The sequence below is a fragment of the Nematolebias whitei genome, chromosome 5 (genome assembly GCF_014905685.2).
Source record: "Nematolebias whitei isolate Nwh7 chromosome 5, NemWhi1, whole genome shotgun sequence".
In the NCBI taxonomy this organism is placed as follows: domain Eukaryota; kingdom Metazoa; phylum Chordata; class Actinopteri; order Cyprinodontiformes; family Rivulidae; genus Nematolebias; species Nematolebias whitei.
In genome coordinates, this window is record NC_056502.1 from 15,289,491 (window position 1) to 15,299,961 (window position 10,471).

Here is a 10,471-nt window from a genome sequence, read left to right on the forward strand (position 1 = left end):
TAAATGGATGATAAATGATGGATGGATGGATGATAAATGGTGGATGGATGGATAAATGGATGGATAGATGGATGGATAAATGGATGATAAATGATGGATTGATGGTTAAAAAGACACATGTGCAGTTTTAGTAACCTGTAATGTTTATTGATAGTTCTGTGTGTACAGAGGGGACCAACATCAGCCCTTGCGAGTAAACCATGAGAAATACCTGTTCTCAGGTGGACACGCCCATTAAAGCTACTAAAACTACTGTTTTCATGAAAAAAATATTCTGATACTATAAAAATGAAAAAATGTAAAAAACTAAACATTCAGTGACTGCTTATGAGAACTAGAAAATACACCAGGCTTTCTGAGTGTCGTTCTGGATGTGATTGGAGCCTGGGTTGAACATCTTTGACCAAAACAAAAGACTAACCATATAAATGTAACCAATACCACTTCAGACCATAAGACTAAAGTTAAAGCACCGTGTGAAGGCAGTGTTTCTCTTTTTGCACCCAACAGGTGAACAGCTGTAGCCAGAACACAGGTCTACATTCACAGTGACAGAAAAATAAGACACTAAAGACAACTAACAAAAAAACAGGATGCAAAAGTTGCACATTCAGTGTCCAACAGCAAGTGTCAAAATGACTAACAGGGCACCTTTATTTGGATTTAAACAAACGCATCCCTACCGTCTTCAAGAATTTCAGTTTTAGGAGTCCAAGTGTTGATTTCAACGAGACGTCAGAAAGAAAAGACAGCCCTTACTCGCGCAGACTGTTGATTGAGGCACAGATCTTGAGAGCCGGACCCAGTTTAATATTCATGGTGGAAATGAGATGTTCCTCTCGCAGAAGAAGCAGAGCCTGCCCGTCTATTTCCTGCGACAGAAACTGGGCAGCCAGCTCCTCGCAACCTGAACACACCAGAAAAGACGAGACGACACAATCAGCCGGGAGAAGAAGAGGCGCTAAAATAATCAGGAACGGAGTCTGATGTGACCGCCGACCTTGAAGCGAGGAGACAAACTTGCAGACTTCCTCCACGCTCCACTGAGCCGGCGTCGCAGACAGGAAGTTGGCTCCGTCTAGCGGAGCCGAGCTGTCGGACTGAGGGGCGCTGTGCTCGGCTCTGGAGCAGGAGCGCGAGGAGGAAGACGGGGACAGAGAAGGAGAGTCCTCTTCCTCCCCATCGCTGGACATGTCTTCTGAGCGGCTGGACTCAGAGTTGCACTACGTGGAGAAAGCACAACGTTAAATAAAACACAATGTGAAATATTTAACAACTTTGCTTGTGTGTGAACGTAGAAGATCTGGTTGACAAATTTCTTAAAGCCACCGAGGTCTGTTTGAGTTGAGCAGCCGGATTATTGTCGGTTTCACAAGAAAACCCTTCTTGTTCTGTTGAAAACAATCTGTTTATAAAATAAATAAAATCCTCAAATAAACCAGCACCCAGCTCCGACAGCTACAGGTTTGTCTCCGCTTTATTTATCCGACTGGCCGAAGTTCTGCACAATTAGCAGAGAAGTATTTGCCAGACTGTTACAAATCACATGCAGCCTCAAGTTAGGAAACTAGCTCATCATTGATATTTAGAGCAAGTTACCATAAATCCACACGTTTACACATCGCAAACTAAAAAAAAAAATACCTTGAAAAAAGTTATTCTGAACTTTAATGGTGCAGTTTGAAAGGGTTTCCTCAAGTATTTTTCCAGATATAATATGAAATGTGGGTATGCACTTAATATAAACAAAGCACTCTGCTGAATCCGTCAAAAACCACGTGAGGGCTTGAGTCATGGACCTACATCAGGAAGATCTGAGCAGGTAAACAAATATGGCGGAATCGGACAGGTGTAGAACTTTGAAGACGATTAGGTGGAAATTTAAGCGTTAACTTGCTGCTAAACGCAAAAAAAGAGAGAAAGAATAAGAGCTGAAGTGAACACATACTGGGGACTAAGCAGAGTTTATAACTTGAAACTTCATCTCATGCACATAACATGCCTACACGACTGGAATGGACCAGACGAGGGCCAGTTCAGGACTAGAATCTTAACATATGTTGTCTTTTGTGTACACACTTCCGAACAGACACATATTTTACTCATTTATTTCTGAGTGTAATCAATACGTCAGAAAATGTCGGACTTCTCATTCCCAAACGACTCTTTCATCTTGACCTATTTTCAGTCCCTTCAGCTGTTTCTGCAGGTAAACACACACTAGAAGTTTACATTCGATGACATGTTGGGTTTTTGTTTCTGGTCTTCCCGATGATGCAATGAGTACCTTTAAGAAACGTGTCTGATCAGCATAAACTGCTTGTACACAAAAAAGACGAAGCATCCTGTGAACAGCTCTCACCTTGACAGAAAGACGCTTGTTTGATATTTTATTGTGGGCGGTGTTAGAACTGCTCTTGCCAGAAGAACCCTTGGGTCGTGCAGAGCTCACTGCGGCCGCTGGACGTGGCGGCAGCCCCCCACCACTTCGCCCTCTGCTGGTCTTGTAGTGTTGGCTGCAGCTCACGTTATACCTGCAAATTGAAAAAACAATCTGAGGGGGCTTCTTACAAAAAAACAAACAAAAAAAAAAAACTGTCTTGAATTTCTCAATAACTAAAACATGTTTGATAAATTTTATTTTAATCCCAATTCATGCTTCTACATTTGGGACAAAAACATCTGAGGAAACAAAAATAACAAAACAATTGTGCCTCAAATTAAAATGACAGTTTTCTTGCTTTGAGTCTGGCAGGTTTCTAATCAAAGCAAACTCTTTAAGAGGTAGACAACACTGTTCACATAAAACTGAACTGGAAGGGTTTATTGTACAGAGATCTGTACCTTTTAGCACAAGTATTGGAACAGAACCTCTTGGATCCCCTGAACTGGCTGGCTGGAGCGAGGCATCCACAGTACTCACATTTCAACACTGAACGAGATTTAAAAAAAAACACTCAGAGTGCTGACTCAAAAACATTTGCTGTTTTGGAGTTATCACACTTGATAAATGAGCCAATAAAACTCAACTTACATGGGGGTCCGTTCTCGGTGCGTCCAACCAGGGCAAAATCTCTGTCTTTGAGGAACCCGGCGACCTGAAGCATCAAACACAACGTCAAAGCTAAGACGCCGTCATCCAGTTTGACTTCTAGCTGCTGTGTAACAATGGAAGGATGAACTCACAGGGAAGGGTTCAGCTCCTTCTTGAATCACAAATCCCTCAATGAGGTGAGTGAGAACCTGAGGCTTGACCACTGCTTGGGGCACAGGCAGTCTGTCTTTGTCCCCGTGTCCAACTCTGGACAATGGCGGAGGCAAAGAGAGAGTCGGAGGAGACGAGAATATAGATTCCACTGAAGGAGCTGTAAAAAAAACAAGACAATTTTAATCGTCAAATCCACATAAAGTTTATGTTTTCTTGATTTGAAGGCGACAAAAAGGACTTACTCGAGTCCTTTGTTGGAGCTGGAGATAAAGGAGGAGCACAGTCTTTCATGGGTGCAGAATCTGCTTCTGCCATGTCGTTTGCTGCGTCACATTCAGATTTTCTCTTCAAAGAGCCAACGACTGGTTTTGTCTAACGATGTGTGGGAAGAAGTACAGACGTTACAAATCTTTGCAGAGCATCACCGGGACGTTAACCTGAGCTCTGCGCCTCATCTTACCACAGCTGTGTTGTTGGAGACTGACGTAACGGTCCCACCTGATGGACTGTCCTGGGCTGTGCTGCTTCGGGTCTGGGTCAGAGCCACAGCTTGTGCGTTTCCTGCCACGCCTTGCCTGGCTCCCACCAGCTGCACAGGGATGTGGGGAGGGTTGTGGCCCCCTGCGGTGACCTGACTGTTGCTTGGTGGAGCTGGGAGAATGGGAGGCAAGTTTCGGGGAGACAGATGGAGCGGTAAGCGGTGTCCCTGGGCAGTTTTGGGTTGGATTGGAACAGGACCTTTGTCCATTGTAGTGCTGGCCTGTTGTACGGGGTGCACCACCAGAGTCTGAGTGTTAATGTTGGTCTTTGGGGCCACTGAGCCAATTGGATAGCACTGGGTGGAGGTGGTTACATTGGACGAAGGCACCAAGATGACCGGAGCAGCAGAGGAGCTCAGGAGCAGCTGAGACAGAGGAAGTGCAGGAGATGATGAAGAGGGCGACGGAGCGACGGAGGCAGCAGGAGTGACCGTTATGGAAGATTGGTTTCCAGTCTTCACAGCCATAGAATTAGAGACAGACTGTTGGTTAAAGCTGGTTTTTGCCATCTGCTGTTGTTGGGGTTGCACTTGCTGCTGCTGAGCCGTTTGGGGGAAACTCTGTTGCTGCGGAGAGAGTGGGAAACTAGCAGCATCTTTCCAATCTGAAATTTCTGATTTCACAGCAGCTGCTTTGGGGTTGGAAGCACAGTGTAGAGCCAGATTCTGCACCTGGGAAAGAAAAATAACATTTGCAAAAAGGGGAAACACATTTCCGATTAAATGTAGTAAAAGCGTCTTCTCCAAGCATCGATGCCTCAGACTGTAGAACAGAGGTGAAATAGTTGTAATCAAACCTGATCACAGTCAGACTGGACAGTTGCGGTGGTGGCAGCAGATTCGTGCTGCTGCTGCTGTGGTTGTGTCTGAGCAACAGCCGCCACCGTAGCTGTTGTCCCACCAGGCATGAAAATGAGCTGAGAGGCAAGTGGAGCTCTAAGAGAACGGTTGACCTAAGCAAAGAGAGCCACAGTTAAACTTAGAGTGAACAGAACAACTTAAAGCTGCTGATATTTTGAAGAAAATAGCTCAGAGTTGTTCCTCATCACTGTGGTTTTCACTCTAACTCTTTAGTCCTACGTTAACAACAGAACGGTTCCATAGAAAATCATTCTACGTGCACTCATGACTCCAAAAACACGAGAACTCCACCCCGATATTTCAATGTGTTCAACGACAGCTTTACAGACGGAAGCATGGTTGTGCCATGGGATCGCCGGTGTCACCGACTGTGGTCAATCTCTACATGGAGGAAATGGAACGGAGCCCTGGACTCCTTCAAGAGAACAGCACCGAGCCACTGGTTCAGATACGTGGACGACACTTGGGTCAAAAGAAGCGTTCAGCAGACACATCAACTCTGTGGACAACATCAGGCTCTGTTCATCTGTTTGGTGAACATGGAAAGAGATGGAAGCCTCAACAATGAAGTTTACAGGAAACCTTCTGTTCGACTCTCACAACCCACTGGAACACAAACTTTCTGTCGTTACCTTACTCCACCTGGCCAAACATGTACCCACAAAAACAGAAGGAAAGGAAAAGGAACAGAAACGCATCAAAGTTCTCCAAACCTGAGGATATCCTAACTGGGAGTTTGTCAAATCAGCAAACAAATCCAAAAAACATGCAGCAGAACAGAAGAGAGAAGAGCAAACACAAATATGTTGTCATCCCAATATGTTGCAGGAGTATCTGCAAAACTCAGAAGGGTTTTCTTCAAACACAACAGGACCCTCAGACAGAGGCTGGTCCATCCCAAGGACAGAACCTCCAAACCCAAGCTGAGCGGTGTGGTGTCAGTGCAGTGAGGAATGTTCAGAGCTCTATACTGGAGAAACCAAACGACCTCACAGACACGTATGGCTCAACACCGGAGAGCAGTTCTTCAGGACAAGACTCAACGGTCCAGCTACACCTCAAGGATAAGGGACGCTCGTTTGAGGACAAATGTTCACATTTTAGACAGAGAAGACAGATGGTTTGAAATAAGAGTGAAGGAGGCCATTCACATCAAACGAGAAAAAAACAACTTTGGTGGTCTCCGATTTCAACTTTCAAAAATCTACACTGTAGCTTTAGGCCTGATTCCAGGTCAGCTCCAGTCCGATTCACACCTTCATGATGGTGATCAAAACATCTCTCTGAGAGCCAGGAAGATAAAGAGCCCAACGAGCCTCCACTGTGAGGGGCCAGTAGTTCCAGTCTAATCAGCATGTGAAGCTGCAGGTTCAGTAGAGAGGGCGGGGCGCCCTGCTTGTATAAAGTATAAAGTAAAGTTGTGTGTGTGGGGGGGGGGGGGGGGGGGGCTGATATTAACTCTATCAACATCAAGGGTACTAAGGTGGACACTGTGGACAATAAACTGGACTGGACAGCTAACACCAATGCCCTCTACAAGAAAGGACAGAGTCACCTTTTTCTTCTGAGGAGACTCAGGTCCTTTAACATCTGCAGGAAAATGCTGCAGATGTTTTACCACTCTGTGGTCTCCAGCATCGTCTTCTACACTGTGGTGTGCTGGGACAGCAGGGTGAAGGAAGCTGATGCTAACAGACTTGATAAGCTCATCCAGAGAGCTGGCTCAGTTCTGGGAGTGGACCTGCAGTCTCTGACAGACGTGTCTGAGCAGAGGATGCTGAGGAAACTGCTCCAGATCCTGAACAACACGTCACACCCCCTGCATGGCACCCTGGACTCTTACTGCAGCACCTTCAGTCGTAGACTGAGACCACCGAGGTGCTCCACAGAACAACACAGGAAGTCCTTCCTCCCTGTGGCTATCAAACTTTTCAATTCCTCCCCCTTTCTACACATAGGACAATAAAATTAATCCTGCACCACAATAAACACTTTAATGTTTCTGTCTGCACCTGTTTTAGAACTTAATTGTAGGTATTTTATATTCTGTTATTTTTATATCTTGTGTGATTTCTTGTGTATGTTCCTTTGTATTGAAAGTCTGGCACAACAATTTCATGCAGCTTCAGTAAAGTTCTATCTTATCTTAACTACAAAAGTAGGGGAAACACTTTAAGGGACAGCTCAGGAAACCCAAGCCGACCCGAACTATAGGATTTATCAGGAAGGAAAGTCTTAAAACTGGACAATGTGTCAGCCTCACGGACAGAAACTGGAAGTTGGTTCCACAAAAGAGGAGCCTGATAACTGAAAGATCTTCCTCCCATTCTGCTTTTGGAAACTCTAGGAACCACAAGTAAACCTGCAGTCTGAGAGTGAAGTGCTCCACTGGGAAAATACGGAACAATAAGAACTGTAATATAAGATGGAGCTAGGTTGTTGAGAGCTTTGTAGGTTAGAAGTAAGATTTTGAATGAAATTCTGGATTTGACAGGGAGCCAATGGAGAGAAACTAAAACTGGAGAGAGATATGATCTCTCCCACTAACCCCAGTTAAAACTCTGGCAAGGATCAACTGAAGACTTTTTAAAGAAGTATTTGTACACCCAGATAAACCATTGCCACAGTCCAGTCTAGATGTGACAAATACATGAACCAGTTTTTCTGCATCATTTTTATTTAAGATGTTTCTAATTTTAGTGATATTACGCAGGTGGAAGAAGGCGGTTCTAGTAACGTTTTTAATGTGGGGGATAAAAGACATGTCCTGATCAAAAATAACACCAAGATTTTTAACATTAAAACTGGAGGCCAGATTAATGCTGATTGGATTATTCAGGTCATCGAGCATACACCCAAATATTTATTTTGAACTCACTCTAAGGTACATCTGCCCCTGGCCTGTTGAGTTTCCACCCAGCAGCACCGACTGGTTTAGGGCTGTGGTTGCTGCAGAGGTGACTGGACCGTGTGGACGAGGACTGCTCATCGTCCCACCTGTAGATGTAGTGCTTAGGTTGACCTGCAGAATTAAACCAAAAATAAATCATAGCTAATAAAATCTTTCACCTGCTTTAAAAAACTGTTTGTTGCATCATTTAACAACAATTAAACTTACAGTGGTGGGAGCTTGGGACATGCTATGACTTGATGTATTGGACTGGCGACTAGCTGCAAGCGTGGCCTGGTTTAAAGGGTGAAATGAAACATTAGAGACTTCACAGTTTGTGTTTAAGTTACTGCTGCGGGTAGAAGTTTGTGTCATAGCTTTGTTTACCTGTTGCACAGCAGCCAAGGTGTTGAGCTGCACATTGTTGATCTGCTGTTGCAACATGAGCTGCTGGAAGTACTGCGCTGCATTAGGCTGTCTTTGCAGTGCCTGGAGAGCCTGCACAGCTTGTCTTTCACATAAAGACATGTGGGCTATCTGGGGGGCTCGAGAGTTCCCACTCGTCTGAGGATTTCCATTGGTGCCGCTTGCATTTTGGTCTTCGCTTGTATCCATGGTTGTTGTTTCTAATACAATTAGAAAAAAACGGGAAAACCCCAATCAAAGGTTGTCAGAAAGCATTTGCGGTTTCTCCAGACAAAAACTCCCGATTTACAACTTTATTTAAGTGTAATACAACCCTTATTCTAAAAAAATAAAAAAACAAGATGTTGAGTAAAATGGAAATAAAAAAATAGTTTTGCAATCTTATAAACCCATATTTTATTCACAATGGAGGACAGTAATCATATCAAATGATGAAATTAAGAAAGTCTACCTTTTTGTTTGGAAAAGAATAAAGTACTTTTGAATTTTATGGCAGCAACATATATCAAAAAAGTTGAGAGGATCTTAACACTGTGAACACTTCTTCTTTTAACAATAACTTGTAATTGTCCAGGAACTGAGACGACCAACGGCTGGAGTTTTTGAAGGAAAAGATTGTCCCACTGTTGTCTGACGTAGTCCTGGCGGGTCTTCTTTAATCTGCATTTATCTGCGTTTACAGACAAGAATGTGTGGAAGTGTTTCTGATCCTGATGCACTGATATACAAGACAGCGTCAGACCTGTTTTTAATGCAGTGGCCCCTGAGGGCCCAACGATCAGAGGCATCTTGACTTTCAAACTTATTTTTGAGCTCAGAAATTGTCACTTTTTTTTAAAAGTCTTTTGATGAGACTGCTGCCGAGATAGTCGAAGTATTCCAATAAGAATGTTATTTTGAAATTGTTTAACTACTTTTAGACAGCCAAACCTCCGTCCATCTTTACTTCAGAGATTCAGCCTCTTTAAAATGCTCTTTTTACATCCGGTCCTCTTAATGGTCTGCTGCCAATTAAACAAATTCAAAATGCTCCCATCTTTTTTATCATGTTTGACAGTATTTTGTTGTCACAGATTTTTTTTTTTTTATATGTGTTGTCGCCACAAAATTAAATTTCTTTTTCCCCAGTTACATTTTTTAAAAAAAACATTTGCTATGTTTACTCTGTACCTGTGTGAATAAAATGCAGTTTGTGAGATTTGCAAACTTATGCACTCTATTTTATTTACATTTAACACTGTCCCAGTTTTTCCCCCTCAAAACATGTATTTTCATAGTTGTATTAGTGATGCCAGAAAAAAAAACTAAAATTAATTAAACTAGTTTTTCTTTACTACAACTGTTTAATTATTTTAATTACAGTAGAGGAAAAACTGGTGTCAAACTTGGAGGGTCTACATAAATCAGAGCAGAGCTTCAACAAAGATCATTCTTCGTGGCTCTAGTGAACAAAGGTATCTGCCAGGCTTTTACACCGTCGCAACAAATATCAAGGGTCAAAAAATAAAAGTAAAATACAGGAGCAATCAGGTATCCTCATCAGTGAAGCTGCTGCCAACGTGACAAGTTGATTTTTCGGAAAAGAACATGAAGGAAAAAGTTTAAAACATGAAAGAGATGAGCTTGGTGGCTAACCGTGCTGCTACCCAACTGCTCATTAACATACACTGTACCTAAAATCTGGTACGACTGTAGTTGGCGCAAACAATTCGGGACTTGCAATTTTATTTTTGGTGCAAGCATTAAAAAGTAGTACAAGTTAAGAAACTGTATAACTAAGTTTAACAGCAAGCTAAGTACTTAGCAACATTAGCTGCTTTCTACAGACAGAAAACTAACAGACATGACTCTTGTAACACGCCAGTAAGTTTTGCTGGAGTTACGTGCTTACCGCTTTGTGGGTTTGCCTGTCCTTTTTAAAGATTAAATACATTAATTGACTCCGATATATATTTTTTTTCCTAGCAACAACTACACTTTGAAGATTTTCGCCTGCAGTGAAACCCCGCCCCTCTCAAGTTTTTGTAATATGCGCTTGTTCACCGGTGGGCGCTAGAGGGCGCTGTGACGCAACTCAGCTGCGACGGGACAAAAGATGGGAAAAGAAACGGTGTTGTTTCGAAGTTTACCCGAAATCATTTTTTTATCCCCTGCGGATTTACACGTTTCCCTCATCGACTTCTACCACATAAATCTAAAAAGATTTACAGGTTTTAACGTACTGTGTGTTGTTGAATTGTTGAGCTTGTCGGTCCCACTTTTCCTGCTTTGTACACGCTCCCGAGGTAGGGGACTTGTTTTTTTTGGGGATACCTACCTTGGCGCAACACCGGAAGTCTTGAACTGCGGTTTTAAAAAGTTGTTTCAAAACAAAGTTTAATGTTGCACAAGTGCTTTTCTGGGCACGTAAATCCACTCAGAAATAGGTCAAAACTTGCATGTTGAGCCATTTTTTGTTTTGAATTTAGAACGTCCTTATCAAGAAATTATTTTTTGATAAACTCATATTTTAATATTTGCATTGCAAAGTTTCATTATTATTAATTTT

General features: G+C 42.8%; 1 protein-coding gene across 1 annotated transcript; it reads right to left on the bottom strand.

The window, feature by feature from the left end:
- Positions 1-755: 755 nt before the first annotated feature.
- phc1 (polyhomeotic homolog 1) lies at positions 756-9,924 on the bottom strand. The gene is made up of 13 exons (XM_037676197.1): positions 9,815-9,924; positions 7,885-8,123; positions 7,726-7,791; positions 7,486-7,629; positions 4,544-4,699; positions 3,669-4,418; positions 3,451-3,580; positions 3,187-3,365; positions 3,035-3,098; positions 2,845-2,932; positions 2,363-2,534; positions 1,001-1,223; positions 756-907 (listed from the first exon to the last, which is right to left on the bottom strand). Exons 2-13 carry the CDS (start codon positions 8,110-8,112, stop codon positions 756-758), a joined length of 2,352 nt encoding a protein of 783 aa, XP_037532125.1. The 5' UTR covers positions 8,113-8,123; positions 9,815-9,924.
- Between the last annotated feature and the right edge of the window lie 547 nt (positions 9,925-10,471).

Coding starts and splice junctions, on each gene's coding strand:
- phc1 (XM_037676197.1), bottom strand. CDS start 8,112: ATGGATACAAGCGAAGACCAAAATGCAAGCGGCACCAATGGAAATCCT. Junction 2,933..3,034: donor CACCGAGAACGGACCCCCAT/GTAAGTTGAGTT, acceptor AATCTCGTTCAG/TGTTGAAATGTGAGTACTGT. Junction 2,535..2,844: donor TCCAATACTTGTGCTAAAAG/GTACAGATCTCT, acceptor TTCAATTTGCAG/GTATAACGTGAGCTGCAGCC.